This window comes from Triticum aestivum, chromosome 5D (genome assembly GCF_018294505.1).
Source record: "Triticum aestivum cultivar Chinese Spring chromosome 5D, IWGSC CS RefSeq v2.1, whole genome shotgun sequence".
NCBI classification, from domain to species: Eukaryota; Viridiplantae; Streptophyta; class Magnoliopsida; order Poales; family Poaceae; genus Triticum; species Triticum aestivum.
The window spans coordinates 280,908,045-280,928,229 of record NC_057808.1 but is presented as its reverse complement, the minus strand read 5'-3'; the positions used below and the strand labels follow the sequence as shown (position 1 = coordinate 280,928,229).

At 47.0% G+C, this 20,185-nt stretch overlaps 1 protein-coding gene across 2 annotated transcripts; it reads right to left on the bottom strand.

Annotated features, from left to right (window-relative positions):
- Positions 1–12,808: 12,808 nt before the first annotated feature.
- On the bottom strand, positions 12,809–16,842 carry LOC123120985 (FT-interacting protein 7). Of its 2 annotated transcripts, none has more exons than XM_044540938.1 (2): positions 16,653–16,842; positions 12,809–15,409 (listed from the first exon to the last, which is right to left on the bottom strand). In XM_044540938.1, the coding sequence occupies exon 2, from the start codon at positions 15,376–15,378 to the stop codon at positions 13,063–13,065; it is 2,316 nt and encodes a 771-aa protein (XP_044396873.1). In that variant the 5' UTR covers positions 15,379–15,409; positions 16,653–16,842; the 3' UTR covers positions 12,809–13,062. The 2 variants fall into 2 exon arrangements, with proteins under 2 accessions (XP_044396873.1, XP_044396874.1); XM_044540939.1 differs by having other exon boundaries at positions 16,658–16,836.
- Positions 16,843–20,185: the final 3,343 nt, after the last annotated feature.

Genomic DNA, 20,185 nt, shown 5'->3' with positions numbered 1-20,185 from the left:
CTCCCTTTTCCTTGTTGGATTAGGAGAATAGGGGGAAAGAGGTGGAGGAGAAGAAGGAAAGGGGGAGGGGCGCGCGGCCCTTGCCCTGGCCGCCTCTCTTCTTCTCCACTAAGGCCCACTATGGCCCATTAACCCCCGAGGGGTTCCGGTAACCCCTCCGGTACTCTGGTAAAATCCCGATTTCACCCGGAACACTTATCCAAATATAGGCTTCCAATATATCGATCTTCATGTCTCGACCATTTCGAGACTCCTCGTCATGTCCGTGATCACATCCGGGACTCCGAACAATCTTCGGTACATCAAAACAGATAAACTCATAATATAACTGTCATCGAAACGTTAAGCGTGCGGACCCTACGGGTTCGAGAACTATGTAGACCTGACCAAGACACGTCTCCGGTCAATAACCAATAGCAGAACCTGGATGCTCATATTGGCTCCCACATATTCTACGAAGATCTTTATCGGTCAGACCGCATAACAACATACGTTGTTCCCTTTGTCATCGGTATGTTACTTGCCCGAGATTCGATCGTCGGTATCTCAATACCTAGTTCAATCTCGTTACCGGCAAGTCTCTTTACTCGTTCCGTAATACATCATCCCGCAACTAACTCATTAGTTGCAATGCTTGCAAGGCTTAAGTGATGTGCATTACCGAGTGGGCCCAGAGATACCTCTCCGACAATCGGAGTGACAAATCCTAATCTCGAAATACGCCAACCCAACAAGTACCTTCGGAGACACCTATAGCGCACCTTTATAATCACCCAGTTACGTTGTGACGTTTGGTAGCACACAAAGTGTTCCTCCGGTAAATGGGAGTTGCATAATCTCATAGTCATAGGAACATGTATTAGTCATGAAGAAAGCAATAGCAACATACTAAATGATCGAGTGCTAAGCTAACGGAATGGGTCAAGTCAATCACATCATTCATCTAATGATGTGATCCCGTTAATCAAATGACAACCCATGTCAATGGCTAGGAAACTTAACCATCTTTGATCAACGAGCTAGTCAAGTAGAGGCATACTAGTGACACTCTTTTTGTCTATGTATTCACACATGTATTATGTTTCCGGTTAATACAATTCTAGCATGAATAATAAACATTTATCATGATATAAGGAAATAAATAATAACTTTATTATTGCCTCTAGGGCATATTTCCTTCACCACCCCCGTATATAAAGAAGGGAGAGGGGAGGAGGCCGGCCCTAGGCGCGCCCCAAGTGGGAGGAGTCCCACTTGGGCTCCTAGTAGGATCCCCCTTCCTTTTATCGGAGGGGGAAAGGGGGAATGAGAGAGAGAGGGAGAAGGAAAGGGAGGCGCTGCCCCCTCCGCTTGTCCAATTTGGAATCCTCCCTTGGGGGGCGCGCCACCACTATGTGGGCTGGTTTTCCTCCCTCCTATGGCACATATGGACCATATCTTCCCCCGAGGGGTTCCGGTAACCCCCCCCCCCCCGATACTCTGATATGTACCCAATACAATTCGAAACACTTCTGGTATCCGAATACTATCATCGAATATATCAATCTTTACCTCCCGACCATTTCGAGACTCCTCTTCATGTCTGTGATCTCATCCGGGACTCCAAACAACATTCGGTCACCAAATCACATAACCCATAATACCAATTGTCATCGGGCATTAAGCGTGCGGACCCTACGGGTTCGAGAACTATGTAGACATGACCGAGACACCTCTCCGGTCTATAACCAACAGCGGAACCTGGATGCTCATATTGGTTCCGACATATTCTACGAAGATCTTTATCGGTCAAACCGTAATGACAATATATGTAATTCCCTTTGTCATCAGTATGTTACTTGCCCGAGATTCGATCATTAGTATCTTTATACCTAGTTCAATCTCGTTACCGGCAAGTCTCTTTACTCATTCCGTAATGCACCATCCCGCAACTAACCCATTAGTCACATTCGCTTATCATGATGTGCATTACCGACAGGGCCCAGAGATACCTCTCCGATACTCGGAGTGACAAATCCTAATCTCGATCTATGCCAACCCAACAAACACCTTCGGAGATACCTATAGAGCATATTTATAATCACCCAGTTATGTTGTGACGTTTGATAGCACACAAGGTATTCCTCCGGTATCCGGGAGTTGCATAATCTCATAGTCAAAGGAATATGTATAAGTCATGAAGAAAGCCATAGCAACAAAAACTTAACGATCATTATGCTAAGCTAACGGATGGGTCTTGTCCATCACATCATTCTCCTAATGATGTGATCCCGTTCATAAAATGACAACACATGTCTATGGTTAGGAAACTTAACCATCTTTGATTAACGAGCTAGTCTAGTAGAGGCATACTAGGGACACTGTGTTTTGTCTATGTATCCAGACATGTATCAAGTTTTCGGTTAATACAATTCTAGCATGAATAATAAACATTTATCATGATATAAGGAAATATAAATAACAACTTTATTATTGACTCTAGAGCACATTTCCTTCAAATCCATGTAGTAATCAAATTGACATTTCTTATAAAACACACCATATATTTCATATCCATATAACGGAAACCAGGATTTCATAATCGAATTACATCAGATAGCTTCAGCATTGAAAGGATCGATATGGTTGATTAGAGGGGGGTGAATAGGAAACTAACAATTTTTAGCTTTTCTTCACAAATTAGGTTTAGCAATAAATAGGTTGTCTAGATGTGCAACTAGGTGAGCAACCTATATGATGCAAATAACAACAACAAGCACAAGTAAAGGATACAACACAACAATAGCTTGCACAAAGTAAAGGAAAGAGATAACCACAAGGGGAGCCGGTGGAGACGAGGATGTGTTACCGAAGTTCCTTCCCTTTGAGGAGAAGTACGTCTCCGTTGGAGCCGTGTGGAGGCACAATGCTCAAAAAGAAGCCACTAGGGCCACCGTATTCTCCTCATGCCCTCACACAATGCGATATGTCGTGATTCCACTAATGGTGCCCTTGAAGGCGGCGATCGAACCTTTACAAACAAGGTTCGGGCAATCTCCACAACTTGATTGGAGGCTCCCAACACCACCACGGAGCTTCACCACAATGGAATGTGGCTCCAAGGTGACCTCAACCGTCTAGGGTGCTCAAATACCCAATAGTAACAAGATCCGCAAAGGATATTGGGGGAATCAAATTTCTCTTGGTGGAAGTGTAGATCCGGGCCTTCTCAACAAATCCCTAGAAAATCTACAAGTTTGATTGACTAGGGAGAGAGATCGGGCGAAAATGAGCTTTGGAGAAACAATGGAGTTTGGGAAGGAAGAGGTAGATCTTCTTGGGGAAGAAGACCCCCTTTTATAGGGGGGGGACAAATCCAACCATTATGCACCTCTCAGCCCGCAGACAAGCGGTACTACCACTCCCTGAGCGGTACTACCGCTCCCTGAGTGCTACTACCGCTCCCTGAAGGATGCACATGAGATAAAGAGAAATAGGGAAAAATAGAGGGACGGGCGGTGGTAGCCGCGGTAGTGGGGGCGGTACTACCGCCTCAACTACCGCTGCTACAACCGCCCATTTTGTAGGGACAAACGGGTAGCACAGTAGTAGCCCGGAGGCACCACCATTGAACCCGACACGAAAAATCGAGGTCCCAGCAATGAGCAGTAGTGCGAGCGGTACTGGCCGCGGTACTACCACCCATAGGCGGTACTACCACTCCAGTCCACGGTACTACCACTTGTAACTCTTCTCCCCCACTTCAATGCAAACGAAGGATAACTCCAAAGAAACGGAAGGGATCGATGGGTGCAATATGAGTGTGTACGTGTTGATTCCACCCAAACCTTTTTGACACGGACCCCCTCTTGATAGTATGGTTTTCCCTACGACTCAAGACCACCAGAAAAGAAACGCGGGAAAGAAAACCGTCTTCTCTTGAAACGCCGAGGGATATGAATCGTCTTGTGCCATATGCTTGATAGTCTGAAATGCTTAATGCACACGATTAGTCCGCAAACATGTTGTCATCAACCACCAAAACCACTTAGGGAGAAATATGCCCTAACAAACACTCATTTACACCATATAGGGATATAGCTAGCTATGACATTACACAACAGCACCAAGTTTCACATGCAACATCGAAAACCTCTGGAAAGTAGCATCATACACAGTAAATAGGCAGATGAATCTCATCTGGGAAACTGCAGAAGCGGAAGGCGAATATTGAGCCTTCAGTGATGTTGAATGTCCTTGCAACTTTAGGCCAGTGGCTATGGATAATTGCCCGCCCAACCTTCGTCCTCTTGAGGAAGACTTCAATATTGTACTATGGGTGTTGAATGAATACCTTCCTCACCTCTTGACCATGAAGGTGGTTTAAGAGGTAATCATCGGTGAACTGCTTTGGAAAGTACTAAAAAGAATGATATGCATAAATCAATGTTATAAATTTTGAAATGGCACAAGGGGAAAACAAGGTAAAAGAGTTAGCACCATCCTATAGTTGACTGATGTCTTCTTCATTGTGCAAAAAAAGATCTTGCTGTTGTTCGTCGCAGGTTTATTTATCCTAACAATCTTTCTGAGTTTCTTGACTTGACTGATATTCATGGACATCTCATTTCCCTATGTGCAAAATGGGTCGAACAGTGGGTCTAAACCTCTGACAGCAGGACCTACATGTGCAAGACCAAATTGTAATAAACCTAAATATTAGAATGATTCCTGCAATTTCACAATATTGTGCTATTAGCGAAAGGATCATACATGAGCAAACCTCGATGGTAAACTGCAGTGCCTCCCACTGTTTCCCTGCAACACATATAAGGAAGATCTTGATCAGGTAAACTGAGAGTTGTCATACTATAAGTACAATATATTAATGAAAAATAAACAAATTGCAAATCCAACAGAATAAATCGAGACGCATGGAAAAGCCAGTTAAACGAACCAAGCATGCTAAACAACTTGGAAATAGAGCAATTATATATGTTTCTCGTGTATTGAGTACAGCCAAATTTGATTTATTTCTCACATATAACAATACAAAATTGTACCCACAATAAATGAAAATCAAACTGCAGAATTGAACCAAACAGTTAACTGGGCAACAGAACAAATGAACCAAAACAGTTAACTGAGCACGACATTGCAGAATAGAACATATACTAGAAGATAAGACAGTTAACAAAACCAAGAATGCTTGAGAACTACTACAAAATGTAGCAATTGTTGGACCAAACTGTTAAGTGAACATTACATTACAGAATATCAGATTGCATATTAAGATTACAGATTACAAATCACTAGAAGGCACTGGTGGTGGCCTGGAGAAAACAACATGAACTGTATTTTAAAGTAGACAACCGCATGGTGGTGTCGACGGTGGCCTCGAAGATGAGGTGCTTCTTCAAGATCTGGCGGTCGGCACACATGGCAGCCATCGCGACTTTATCGGCGTGTGCGGCCGCGATTTGCTTCTCTACTACCAGATGCTACTAAGCTCCATGCTATATTGCATGCAAAATGGCTGTGGGCGCTTAATTCGAGGACGGGGTAGTGATTTGGGCGAAAGATGTCGCGCCGTCGGTCGGAGCATGTGGGATGGGGAAGGAGGACGATGGATGTGGGTGTGGTGTGGATTACCTGACCATATCGACGAGGCCGTGCAGCAAGAAGAAGGGTCGTCGGCGAGGAGGCCGCGTAGCAAGAAGAAGGGTCGCTGGCGAGGAGGCGGCGCTGCAAAAAGAAAGGTCGCCAGCAAGGAGGCGGCGCTGCCAGTAAGCGGCAGTGAAAATTTGAACTTGGAAAGCAAGGAGGAACAGTGGAAATGTGGCTTTTGGTGGGGGCGGGGAGATAGATATTTCCGCGGTGGCAGAAATTTTTTCGCTCGGTGCCGCGAGAAACTGGCGCGCAAGTGTGATTCAAGCACGTGCGGTGGACTGTAGACGACGAAGCTTCCTGCATAAGCCAGACAAGACGGTGTGCCAAGATATTTTATATCGCATCCCACACGATTCTTGCTAGTAAACTGTTTGTGGCATACCTAATTTTTTTCATTCTATTTTGAAAGACAAAATAGTGTTACGAAGGGAAAGGATGGTATTTGAATTGCTAGAACATTTATCTGCAGTGAACATGCAACTATATGAGTGTCGTGTTAAAATTTGGAATTGTTCTGGGTTCGTTTGGCCTTTTTTGTGCATTAATTGAGTTTCTAGGCATTTAATGTGCATAATTCAAATTTGAACTACAAGCACATGTTCCATTGCACCAAAGTTTGTTGAAAAGTCACATGTGTCTTTGGGTGAATTTATAGGTCCCTTGCAAGAAATGAGAATGAAATTCGAACATCTGGGCGTCGTGGCTCGGCCGAAAACATTGAGAAACTTGGCGAAAGGCTGGTGGAGGAAACCATGGATGCTCTCAAGCAGCGTATTGAGGACACAAAAGAGCTCATCGCTGCTCGCCGTGAGAACTAATCTTCGTGGCCTATAGCAACACATCAAGAAAGTAGAGATCACCGTTTTCTGTGTCTTCTTTCTTCTTTTGCCCTTGTCTATTTTGTGTGTTGCCGCCTGTGGCATTTTAATTAGGGATAATTAGATTTATGCCCCTAGTTGTGTCCCACTCGTCTGTTTTACCCCTAATTCTCAAAAGTCACCGGTTATGTCCAAGTCACTTTGCTCCTCTTATGCTTTTGCCCTTTGACCGTTTGACCGTCAGTTTGAAAACTTCATAACTAATTCATACTAAACCAGAAAAATGCAAATAAGATACCAAAATGTTCGAAAAAACATCACCTATATGTGAGTGTCATTTGCATTCATGAAAAAAGTGTTGGAAAGTGCCCATCCGAGTTTTAGCTCTTTTGATACCATCATGAATAGTAAAATCTAAAAAAATTCAAAAAAATTCAAAAAAAATATGGTGGCAAAGAACGACAAATGTTCTAAGTGCTTGCCAAGTTTCATCAGGGAACGACATTTGTGGAAGTCGTGGCAAAAAAATAATCTATTTTGGAGTGCTGATTGCTTTTTTTGCCGTGGCACCCACGAATGTTATTCCCTGATGAAACTTGGCAGGCACTTAAAACATTTTTCATTCTTTGCCACCAATTTTTTTGAATTTTTTGAACTTGTATAGATTTTACTATTCATGGTGGTAGCATAAGAGCTAAAACTCGGATGGGCACTTTCCAACACTTTTTTCATGAATGCAAATGACACTCACATATATGTGATGTTTTTCCGAACATTTTGGTATCTTATTTGCATTTTTCTGATTTAGTATGAATTAGTTATGAAGTTTTCAAACTGACGGTCAAACGGTCAAAGGGCAAAAGCATAAGAGGAGCAAAGTGACTTGGACAGAACCGGTGACTTTTGGGAATTAGGGGTAAAACAGACGAGTGGGACACAACTAGGGGCATAAATCTAATTATCCCTTTTAATTATCTTCCTAAATATGTAAGAAAATTATTATCCACTATCATTGTCCTTATATATTCATATCAGTCTTGCCTATAAGTTGCAGTCGATGCTATATATGTCCGTCAGATCTTACATCAATATCCGTGCAAAATTTTCTTTTCAGATTTTCTTTTTTCTTCTTAAACCTTAGTCGAGTGAGACATAGCCACGCCATAAAACAGGGGCTCAGGCGCCATTAATGAAGTCGTTGGGAGAGAGGTGGGCGGCAGATGGAGGTCAAAGGGTTCTCCTCCCGATAAGCACACGTAGGGGTCTGATTGCACGCCTCCCGTACTCAAATAGCTACCCCGCATGGCGCCTCCTAGCCAATAAAAAAAGGGGACGCATGGTGGCATGAAAATGGTAAGTAGATCGCCCACGGTTTCAATAATACTTGTGTTTCTGATTGTAGCGTGATAACACTTGCTCCAAAATGACTTTGTTGGTTGTTAATGTGTGCGCCTCCGCAAATCAAAAAAATTACCATGGCATGTTGGTGTCATGTCATGGCACCATGCCAAGTTTCATGATTTTCAGGTGAGTTTTGGATTTACAAGAATTTAAAAACCAAGTTTCTCGATGTTTCCGGCCGAGCCACGACGCCCAGATGTTTGAATTCCATTCTCATTTCTTGCATGGGACCTAGAAATTCACCCAAGTACACAAATGATTTTTAACCAACTTTGGGGCACTAGAGCATATGCTTGTAGTTCAAATTTGAATTATGTGCATTAAATGCCTAGAAACTCAATTAATGTACAAAAAGGCCAAACGAACGCGACATAATTCCAAAATTTAGCACGAAACTCCTGTTGGTCTATGTTGCCTCTATAGAAAAAATCAAGGCGGGAAAAGACAGTGTATATCGTTTCGCACACGAAAGTGACACGTTCCCTCTCAGAACCACGAGCCTTCTTGAGAGAAGCTCCGATTTGCAAGAAGCTTATACCAAAGTTTGTCCCAATTCGGCTAAAAAAATTACCACAACATGTTGGTGCCATGTCATGACACCATGCCAAGTTTCATGATTTTCATGCGTGTTTTGAATTTACAGGAATTTAAAAACCAAGTTTCTCAATGTTTCCGGCCGAGCCACGACGCCCAGATGTTTGGATTTCATTCCCATTTCTTGCATGGGACCTAGGAATTCACCCAAGGACACACATGTGATTTTCAACCAACTTTGGTGCACTGGAGCATGTGCTTGTAGTTCAAATTTGAATTATGCACCCTCTTTTGCTTGAGATATCATCACGAGGCCAATTTCCACCTAGTGGTAGGACCTTGAAGCGGACTCCAAACCTTTACAAACTTCGAGGCAAATCACAAATTGATTCATCATCGAGACTCCTACTTCCTAGGAGCCTCCAAACTCCACGAGTAACAAACTTCGTAAGCACAAGTATGGGGATCACTGATCACAGTTTCCTTTGGTCAAAGATTAGATAGGGTGATCATCTTTCAGTCCTCGATGTTTGGGAAGATTTGAGTGGAGAAATCAATGGGGGTGAGCATTTTCGAGTTCAGCAATGGACGCAGCTCAACTTGGAAGAATAGGGTTGGATGCACAAGGAGTGGCTTATATATAGCCCCCCTGCCGCCGTTTCCAGTCGTTATGCACGCACTTAGTGTACCTCCGAGACTCGGCCACAGGACCTAAAAAATCCATCACATTTAGAGGACAAGCCAACTGTCACAGGAGATCCGGCTCCTCCAGAGAAGGTGCGGCTCATATTACCCAGAGATCCGGGGTCTGGACCCCCAGAGTTCCAGCCCCTCCAGAGAAGAAGCTACGGGAACCCTAGATATCTAGGGTTGGAGCCCCGGGGTTCCGATCCCTTCAGAGAGGAAACCATATGGACCTCAGAGATTTGTCCCTTCGACACCAGAGATCCAGGGGCATCAGAGAATGTGCATATTCCGAAAAAGGCTTTCGCCCCGCTTTATATATATAAAGCACCGACCGATCACAACTCAGTTACAAACGCACGCCGACACAACACACGCACGCACCCAAGGCAGGATACAAAGGCGCTGAGCGCAGCAACACTACCCCTAGTACTACCAGAGCAACCGGAGTCCTCAACCGTGAGCATGCTACCGCGAAGAGATGAAGCCGCCTATGACGAACCGTGTGCTCCAAGGCGGCACCTTCAGGAAGGTTACGACACCAGAGCGCCGCCACCGCCCGACCCGAGGATCAGAGTTTCCCCTGGAGCAACATGACGGGCAATGAGAGCCGCGACGACGCCTTCAAGAAGGGAACGAGCTTCGCCGCCGCCGGTCCATCCGCGGATAGATCAGGTTTTCACCCCGGCCAACACTCACCACCACCGGACGCCACACCCCAGCAACCACGCCGCCCACACGACCATTGGCCACTGGGCAGCACCTAACCACGGGCTCTGCCCATGAACACCGCGGAACCACCACCACGGCTGCCACCCCGGCATCCCAGACCTTGACACCACCTCGCTCGAGACCCACCGCAACCCCAACCAAAGATACGGGCGGAAAGGGCCGCCTTTCGCACCCCTGAGCCACCCCCAACGCCGAAACCCAATAGGTCGGCCAAAACTGGCCTCCATCGACCCGTCAAGGGCACCGGGCGCGAGACGAGCTCGGTCCTGCTGCCGGGCGCGAGACGGGCACGGTCCTGCTACCGGGCGTGAGACGAGGTCGGTCCTGCTGCCAGGCGCGAGGCGAGGTTGGTCCTGCTGCCGGGCGCGACGCGAGGTCGGTCCTGCTGTCGGGCGCGAGACGAGCGATGGACCATTGTCGGTGGAGGGCCGAACCTTCGACGAAGGTAGCAACTGGACGACGAGGAAAGGGCCGAAGGTCGAAACGGGCCGCCTACAGACGAGCCGACACCGGAAAGCCAGCCGTCGTCCCAGCCGGCCCGCCGAGCTGCCGTGATGCCGGCACGATGAATGGAAGCCTCCACACCGAGAGAGCCGACCCACCATGCCGCCACCGCCCACAAGCGGTGCAACAACCACGCCGGGCCGCCGGCCCAACCCGCGCCGCCCACCCACCATACGTCGGCAAAACGGACATGCACCACCACCACCACAACACCAGCGCCACCGCGCTCTGGCCAGGTCCAGCCGGAGCACCCCCACCCCACCGGAGTAGACGGACCCCAGCTGCAGCGCCACCACCTAAACACGGCCGCCGGCCACCACTGCCACCGCCAACCACCACACTGTCCGAATCAGGGCCGGGGGCCAGATCCGCCACCATCACGATCCAGGGGGCTGGGATCCCCACGGGCTACGCCGGAGAGGTAGGAGGCGGTGCCGCCGGCCACCAGAACGCCAGGGGCAGGGAGGGAGCTGAGGCAGGGCCGGCCCGACGGCCGCCACCACCGAGCAGAGGAGGGACACCCCGCGACAGCCCCCATCTGCGCGCGGGAGGGAGCAGCCCCGCCGCCGCCAGCGCCACGCGGCCTTAGGCCGGCGACGCCCCCGGCGGCGGCGAGGGGGGCGGGGGAGGCGGCGCTAGGGTTCCTCCCGGGGGCGCCCGCGGGAGCGCCCCGGGGAGGGAGGGAACTACGACCAACAGTTTTTTCACTCAAGCCACTCAGAATGTGCATATTAGAGGGAATTTGAGATGCTCAGATGATGTCAAGTGTATTCGACTTTGTGTGTGGGTGAAGAGATTAAATGAGTTCATAATCTCCACACTTAAGCATTACCTTAGCCCCTCTTAATGGTGTGGTTTCCTATAGACTCAAAAGATAAACCCAAAATCTTTCGGCCTTTGGTGATCTTGCCAGCACCTTTTCTTCCTTTTTGAATTGGGGCCCCTCTTTCCTCCATCCTCATCAACATAAGGGCCCTAACACCTCAATTACTCCGTGGAGGTATTAGTCACTCTTGGCATACGTCATCATCACTAAAACATGATTAAGATGCGATATGCTCTTTCAATAGCCTCTAGGCGTGAAGGCAAGCTAGAAGGTCATATTTGAGAAGGTCCCAATATTTTGGAAGAAAGTGAGACCGAAAACGTCAGGCCTAGGGCTGGAGATGTTGTTCATGGAAAAAACAGTTTGGCGAAGCTTGGGTAGGGTGAAAGGGCGGATGAGGCTGGCAGCTTGGGAACTATCGAGGGAGTTGTTGGTGAGAAGTTTAGAGAGGTCAAAGCTGAAGGAGCACCAATCACGGGTTCCCTAGAGTTAGTGGAAAAAACCATGAAGCATGGCAGCTTTCACTTGGTAGGACGAGGTAAAAGACCCATTTGAATTTGGTTCTTCCCAAGATGAACAGAGGCACGTAACTGGAAGTAGAGGGAGTGTTCATCACCAAGGACACAATGCTTGACTTTTGCACGTTGTCGTGAGTAGGAGGCTTTTAAGTTAACAAGACGGCTGAGGGAGATTTTTGCACGTTGACACCGGTAACAATGGTGAAGCCACATAGAAGTTGGGTAGTCTTTTTTGGAAAAATATAAATTCATATATCTGACCACACAACCTTAAATTTGACTACATAAGATTAAAGTTTTGGCGCCACCACTCACCAGCATGATGTTTTTTAGGTTGACAATGGGTAAACAGAGGCCTATGCTCTTCAAGGGCGTCGAGGAAGGCAGATAGACTGAGTGAGTGCAGGCCTTCCGGCTCCAACACTTTGCTTCAGCTGAGGCAAAGGCGGCACAAAGAAGGAGGGGGGGGGGGGGGGGAGGGGTGATCGCACACGCTTCAACTACGTGTAGGTTTCGCATTGCGAAACCCCAACATAACATATTTTTTTTACGTTGCTTTGGTTGCGCTGATGTTTTATGTAAGTTAGCAAAATCAGAATATTTTATTATTGAAAAATCTTGAAACAATTGTTGCACGTAGGCACCAATCCATGTGCAAACTTACCCCTGAAAATTTTGTTTCTACAAAGGCAAGAATGTTCTGGACCCGTGTATAAAATCACATGATGAATTGCTGCAGAACATCAATCAAGAAAATAAAGCTAAAAGTCAAATGGCAGCACACATTCTTCTAAGATTTACCCTAGGTGTCGATGTCAACTACTCACTACATATATGTGTTGCTTCCACACATAATTCTGATCTTGACGCTACTTTATTGAAATACAAGTACAGGCACTATAACTCAAACATGAGAGCATTTTTGTCAACGGTTAGAATCTAGACCTCAACAAAGTCTTGTGGCCTTTTTATCTGAAAAAGCAAGTTCTACAACTCAATGCTTCACATGCTAAAACCAATCTCACCACTGATTCCATTTTAGAATGCAAATCATACCAGACATGCAACATCTTTTAGGAGAATCAAGTCAAATACTACTAAACTCGACATTCAGGGCCAGGCAATCAGCGCACAGATGCAGGTAACAAGATAACACGAACACACAACAACTGAAATTCGATGATGACAGCAGGAGAAAATCCATGTCGAAACAATACAGGCAAACAGGTCAACCTGGTGCCAACTCCAGAACAAATCAAAGTCTCAAGTCTAAATTAACATACAACGAAAGATAACAATTCTTGAAGAAAAATTGTATGCGCATTTCAGGTTCCATCCATGCAATGCCGTCGCCAATGCTGGAAAACACTCTGATGTTTCCTGGCACGGGACGGTCTCACAGCAAGCTGTCCGTTTTCGCCGGTAGCCTCCTGAAGAAGTTGAGGGGAGCAGATGGAAGCCCGTGGCGGCGGAACCTGGGATGCCTCAGCACATACAACCCAGCAATGAGCACAACCATGCGAAACGGCACCAGGTACAGAACCACAGCAGCGATCAAGCAGAAGGTCACAAAGATAGCAGTGGCCCTTGGATCCCGCCAGTTGAGCAGGGACTGCAGCCTCTCACCTTGTGTTGCCAAGTCACCAACAACTGTCTGCACCCTGCCTGCAATGCTCCTGAGTCGATCATACCTCATCCGAACGACATCATGTGCACGGGATGTAGGGAAAGTATCAAACTCCTCATCAAACTCATCAGGGTTGGAGGTCTCGGCATGTGAAAGACGAGTGTCCATGTGAGGTGGCTGCCTTGGCCTCCACCGGTAGAACCAGACCCCAATCAAGAACAGATACAGGGAAACGGTCGGAAGGATCAGCTCTGGAAACATAACCAAAATGATGAACAGGAGATGAATCAACACAGTGGTCAGCGGATTCTTCCATTCACAAATCTTATCAAACCATTGAGCAGCTCCAACAAGGGGGGTCAACACTTTCATAATCCTGAAGAAGTTTGCCTTGCTCTTCCTCATGCTCCACATGTGAGAATCCACATCCAACATGTACTCAACAACTTCCTTCCTGAGAGGTGGCTCGGCACGGCTCAATTTCGTCGAGACCATGTGAGTAGCCTGGAGCCTCAGAACATCAAGCTGCGTGACAGACAGAGGGTAAACATAGTGCATCTTCGGCAGCAGCGGCTGAGAGTACAGCTGCATCATGTTCACCAGCGAGTAGCATGTGAAGCGCACAGCAAGCTGCACTTCACCCATCTTCTTCACGCCCGTAGGAAGCAAAATGATAAGAGGGTACGAGTGCGTGTAGACTCTGCCAGACTCGAGAGTGGACAGGCGGATCCGTACCTTGCCAATTCTGCTGTCCTTGTTTCCTTTGGACTTCTCCCCTTGCAAGTGGCAGTTATCGAACACACCAACTGTTATCACCGTACAAGGATCATACACGTCCCAGGTGTATTGTTCATTCCATTTTGGGCTGAAACTGTCGATGATGGTCCTTGTTCTGACCCACTTGTGCCCGTACTTCGCAACACAGTAAGAATCTGTGGTGCCATGCCCATCCTTAGTCTTCATTGCCAGTAATCCTTGAGCATTTAGGATTCCTAGCTCAAGAACCCCAATGCTAGGCTTCCACAGCTGTTTCTCAGTGGCCCTCAGATCGCTACTGTAATGTGCTGACTCATCCAGAACATGATACCCACCATCCAAAGAAATCCTGAGGTGAATACGACTAGAGAACTTGACATCTTTTTTCTTCTGTTCCCCATCTCCCGCTACATGCTTCTCAAGATTACACCACCGGCTGTGCACTGGCCTGTGGTCGGGCCTCCTGTCTACATTCTGCAGTGGAATACATGCTTTCCCTAATACCTCGTCCTTGTTTGGCGCAATCCGATCCTCGACGCTAAGAATCAAGTGCTCCTCAAATGGTTCAGCTGCCACAAACATCAGATCCTCATTCCACATGGGGTTAACACTCTTGCTTGCAGATATCCTTGTCCTCAAGGACTGATTCCCAAGTGTAGCTTTCACATAAACTTCTGGATAGCGGCACTTGTCACTTGGTACCAGGTCTTGTGCCTCAATAACATTTACCCTGAGATACCAAAGCTTAGGAGTTAAATACACCTTAGACCTTATGCTTGCTAGACCATCGCTAGGCACTGTCGCAGCATCAGCATGCCAAGCTTCTGGGAAAGCTTCATCTGCCTGTGAACCCATCCAGACAGCCAACATTAGCTCTCCGACCCTTCCCTCCTTCCGACCCTCAAGACGGTACCACTCTGGTGCTAAAGGACTGTCAGGTGGGACTCTCTTTGGAACTTCATTGAGGTCAAAGATGACTCGCCCAATGATATCATCCTTGTCTTTGACAGTGATCTCAATATAGGAGGACTGGATGCGTTCCTTGGGAAAGGCAAAGACTTGGTTCCACTCCGGGTTAGTATTCTTCTCAAACTGACGGGTGGTGCACCTGTAATTCCCAAGCTTGATCTCTACCGATGGGTCACAGCTCCCAGTCCCATCCTTGGCATGGAGGTCTTTGGCCTTGACAGCGCGCACGTAGAGATATGGCATCTGCTCCACAAGGTCGTATGTACTTGTGCGCTTGTCCCCTGCTGCCATAAAACCCCCAAGGCGGGGTGTTGTCTCTTTCAACGTGTAGTCCTCAGGCCGCGGCTGCGGTGGCTGCATCTTGCCAGTTCACAGAAGGTCAGGCTTGTGCCTGCAACAAAATACATGACAATGTATTATCAAGAAGTGCTTCACGTATGGTAAAAGTAACACAATCATAACAAACAGCAGTGTATGATTTTCTAATGATAAAATGCATGTCATGTGCATAATCAAATATCATCTACTGATACTTTTCTTTTTACAATAAAAGGTGGTGGTTGTGACAGGTTGATGGATGGAGAGAGCACAAGGAGGCCTAGCAAAGGCATGACCCATTCAATGTGCCAAATGGTGTGCCCTGCTATCTTAGGAAAAACCAGAACTTGTATCCTGCTTTGGTATTCTATCCAGATTTGTGTATCTATCTGCATCTACGTGTAACAGGTAATATGACAGTGTGTAACAGGTAATGCTACCGACATTGCAAAACAAGGAAAGTATGGCGACCAATTGCAGCCATGTGCATCCTTGTCAAGGAGAGATGAGCAGCAAACATGGTGTCCCTTTTGACCAATTCCTTCAGGTTTTCCTACTGCAGAGCAGAGGATCCCAACCCCAAACGTTTTCCTATAATAAGGGGGTACTCTAGCGGAGCATCGGTATTGTCATTGACCAAAAACAATGATCAGTCATTCACTCGTCACCCGAGTAGCCCACTAATAAAAACAAGACTCACTTATTATTGGCTGCAATAACAAAATCACCCCTGCCCTGAGACGTGTAAAAGATCATCAGATCCCGATGATAACAGAGTAACTGCTGCTAAATCTATTCCTCGCCTCAAATCTCGTGCTTTTGGTGTTTCCGGTAAAAGAAAATCACAACAACAAAAAAGGCTACAGCATTCATCGTTTCCTAGCAACCCAGGGACGTAAGCACCATCTAAAAAAAACAGGGGCCGTACATAAAATTCCGAAAAATCGAATCTTTGAAATTTCGAAACCCCTAAAAGCACGCAAGCAAGAACACACCGACCAATCAACCAATGAAACCCTAGAAAATGACTGCACGGCTCCCTTAACCACTACCCGAACACACATCGCCATCCCCACGGGAGAAAAAAGTGTACCCTAATAAACTATTAAAAAAGGACCCAAAAACCCCCCACGAGAATCCTCTAAACCCCCATCCCTCCGTACGGGAGCGATTCGAAAAGGCACGATCCTCCCACCCCACGCGGAGGATCGCCGACGAGGAGGACCGGAATGCAGGCAGCAAACAGATGGACTACAAGGTCAAGAACCACCGAGACGGCGGGAAAGGAGGCGCACGGACCGGCCGGGCACACGGACCTCACCAGCAGACGGCGGACGGGCCGGTCGGAGAAGCCTCTAGCACCCCCGCGCCACGGCCGCGTGCACGCCGAGGAGCACGCGACGCGAGGAGCAGGAATGCCGGGGGCGAGCGGGGCGGAGTCAGGGGAGGCGAGAAACGGAAGAGGTGAGAAGTGGCGAGAGGGAGGGGGGGGCATGGAAAGGAAGGGAAAAAGGCCCTCTTTTCTCGCCGGCTTCTTTTTTCACTTCGCAGGCGGGCGGCACGGGACGGGAGGCGGAGCCAGCGGGTGAGGCTGCCGGGTGGGGCCAGAGGTGGAACTGGCCAGTGGGTGCGCGGGTTCTCTGGTGGGTCCCACCCCGGTTCGTGCAGGCTCGGGAGAACGTTGGTGGTCTGGTCCCATTTGCGCCTGGCACCCTCTGGTTCGACTGAATTCTACAGGTGGGGCTGCTGCAAAGGAAAGAACCCAGCACTTCGCGGCCGTGTCACGTGCACTTTTTTCCCTTGACCAGGCGACTTGGGTGGGTTACCCGCTACGTGCTTGTAGAATACCCTAGAAACGCCGGGGTGAAACGGTGAGTGAAGCTCTTCCCTATTTGCTGCAACGTGTATGCGAAAACCTGCCAACTTTTCAAATAACCACAAATTTTTATATGTTTTCATGCAAAACTCTCAAGTTTTACTGTGGAATTTATCAAAAGAGCCCTCGTTTAAATGTTCTATCATCAATGGTGTCTTTTTTTAGATATGTGCCAATAGCTCTATGTTTACTCAAATTTGCGGTTGGTGTCTTGTTTGGACTCGGTCCGTGGTAACTGGCGTGCCAGCCCAGAGACGTAATGGCAGTAGTAACGGATGAGTCGTAAAGTCGAAGGTGACGGATGTGCCAGCCCATAGCGTATTATGGACGTCAGGACGGCAGCTGGCAGTGCACTTTTAATTGTGCACAACCCTTTGTAGATATTTTGCCATTAATCGTGCATTCTTTTAGATGTGTGCCAGTAGAACGGTGCATGGAGATATGCTTTTGTTGAAATTTGCGGTTGGTGCCTCATTGTCAAATTCGGTCATTAGTGATGAATGTGCCAGCCCACAGCTGCGATATGGACGCCAGGATGGTGGCTGGTAGTGTGCTTTTACTTGTACACAATCCTTTACAAATATTTTGCCATTAATCGTGTATTTTTTTAGATGTGTGCCAGTAGAATGGTGCATGGGGATATGGTTTTGTTGAAACTTGCGGTTGGTGCCTCATTGTTCAAACTCGGTCATTAGTGACGGATGTGCCAGCCCATAGTTGCGATATGGACGTCGTTTCGGTACCTTGAATTGTGCTTTTAATTGTACACAATTCTTTGCAAATATTTTGTCATTAATTGTGTATTCTTTTTAGATGTGTGCCAGTAGAACGATGCACGGGATATGCTTTTGTTGAAATTTGCGGTTGGTGCCTCATTATTCAAACTCGGTCATTAGTGACGGGTGTGCCAGCCCATAGTCACTATATGGACGCCAAAACGGTACCTGGCAGTAAGCTTTTAATTGTACACAATCCTTTGCAAATATTTTGATGTATTCCTTTAGATATATGTTAGTGGAATGGTGCATGGGGATATACTTTTGTTGAAATTTGCGATTGGTACCTGATCAATTCGAACTCGGTCGGTCATAGTGACGGAAGTGCCAGCCCACTGCCATGATATGGACATCATAAGATTGGACGATTGGTTGGTGACGGTGTCCTGGGCTACGGGGTCCTAGCCCAGCCGGACAACCAGCCCATTAAGGAAGGAAGGCTACAAAGGCCTTCAAAGTGTGGCGACCGAAGACATGGCATGTACTTCAAGCATATTTGACTAGATTCGGCATGTAAATCCTTAGATGGCATCCGACCATGTGTAACTCTAGATAACCCTGGTGCCTATATAAACCATGAGGTGTAAGTGCATCTAGTGCCACCCCTAGTTGGTTTTGGAGTATTGATGACAGACGTGGTTGAGGGACTAATGTGTTTGTGAGAATTGCAGGATAACACTGGTAGAAGTCCCTCATTGATTCGGTTTACCTACCAGAGATGACCCCTAAAAATATAAGAAGACATTGAAGACAATGGTGGTTCATGAAGACATTCACGTCGAAGATAATGACGTGTGAAGACATTCACTTGAAGACAATGGAGTGCGAAGACATAGTTTCTTTCGTAGTTTCATTTTCTTCTTTCTTGAGTCATAGGAACCACCGAACTGTTAAGTGGGGGTCCAAGTGAACAAAGTCGGAAAAGTGATGTGATGCTCAACCCAAATCCTATGCCTTCGAGTGAAGACAATGAGAGTAAATCTTACCAGAATTGGATGAGTCAGCTTTGCTTGTAGCCCAAGTCAAGCTGCCACGTGTGCTTGAAATCCAACCATTGGACACGTGTCGGTTCCTTAGTGACCCAGGGTCATTTCGGACATATCATGTCGGGTTTCCTCCTGGCTATAAATAGCTCACCCCCTACACCATAAATTGGTGACTGTTCAGAGTTAATGCATGACTTTTGTCGTTTGAGAGCAACCCACCTCCGAAGCCTTTGAGAGAGAAACCTTGCAAGGACAAATCCCAAAACACCTAGAGCCAAAGATTGTTAGGCATCACTGAAGTCTTTCTGTCCGCGTGATATGAAGACTTATTACACTTGAAGACTGTGTATCTTCCAGTCGGTTAGGCGTCGCGTTCTGAGGATCCAAGAGCCATTGTGGATCGCCGGTGAACAAAGTCTGTGAAGGTTTGGAAGTCAACCTTGAAGACTTACCAGAGTGATTGCGCGAGGACTAAGTGTCCTTAGCTCAAGGGGAATAGGGTGAAGACGCGGTCTTCTGAGTTCAATCTCAGCCTCCCTAACCAGACGTACAGTTGTCACAACAACTGGAACTGGTCTACCAAATCATTGTCTTCGTCAAGCAACTGGTTCTATCACTTCAACCTTACTTACTGTTTAGCTTCCTGAAGTCATTGCTTGGTTGCCCTGTTTGACTTCACTATGTAAAGACATTCTCTCTGATTGCATAATTGGCTTCATACTGTCTTCCTATTCTTTTTTTGAGGAGTATACTGTCTTCCTATTCTGATCCACTCTACCTAGCTGCTATTTGTCTTCGTGCTTACTCAATACTATTTCTTAGACTATGGCTTGGCTAGTGTAGTTTATCTTCCGCTGCATACTGTGTAGGTTGTATTTCATTGTCTGTCTTCGAAGACAATGCCTGTCTTGAAGACTTCCATAAAAATCGCCTATTCACCCCCCTCTAGTCGATAACTAGCACTTTCAGTTGGTATCAGAGCAAGGTGCTCCCTTTTTCTATGTGATTCGGTTTAGCCACCTAGAGTTTTAGCTATGTCGACTACAGGGATAATCAAAGTCTCTGTTGCGTGCCTAGTCTTCGATGGCACTGATTACCCCTACTGGAAGAATAAGATGCGCATGCATCTTGAAGCCATTGCAACGACCTCTGGTATGTCGTCAAGGCTGGCGTTCCCAAAGTCGGTGAAGGTGTCATCACTGCTGATGTCA

Excerpts from the sequence above, each read along its gene's own strand:
- LOC123120985 (XM_044540938.1), bottom strand. The coding sequence starts at position 15,378 with ATGCAGCCACCGCAGCCGCGGCCTGAGGACTACACGTTGAAAGAGACA.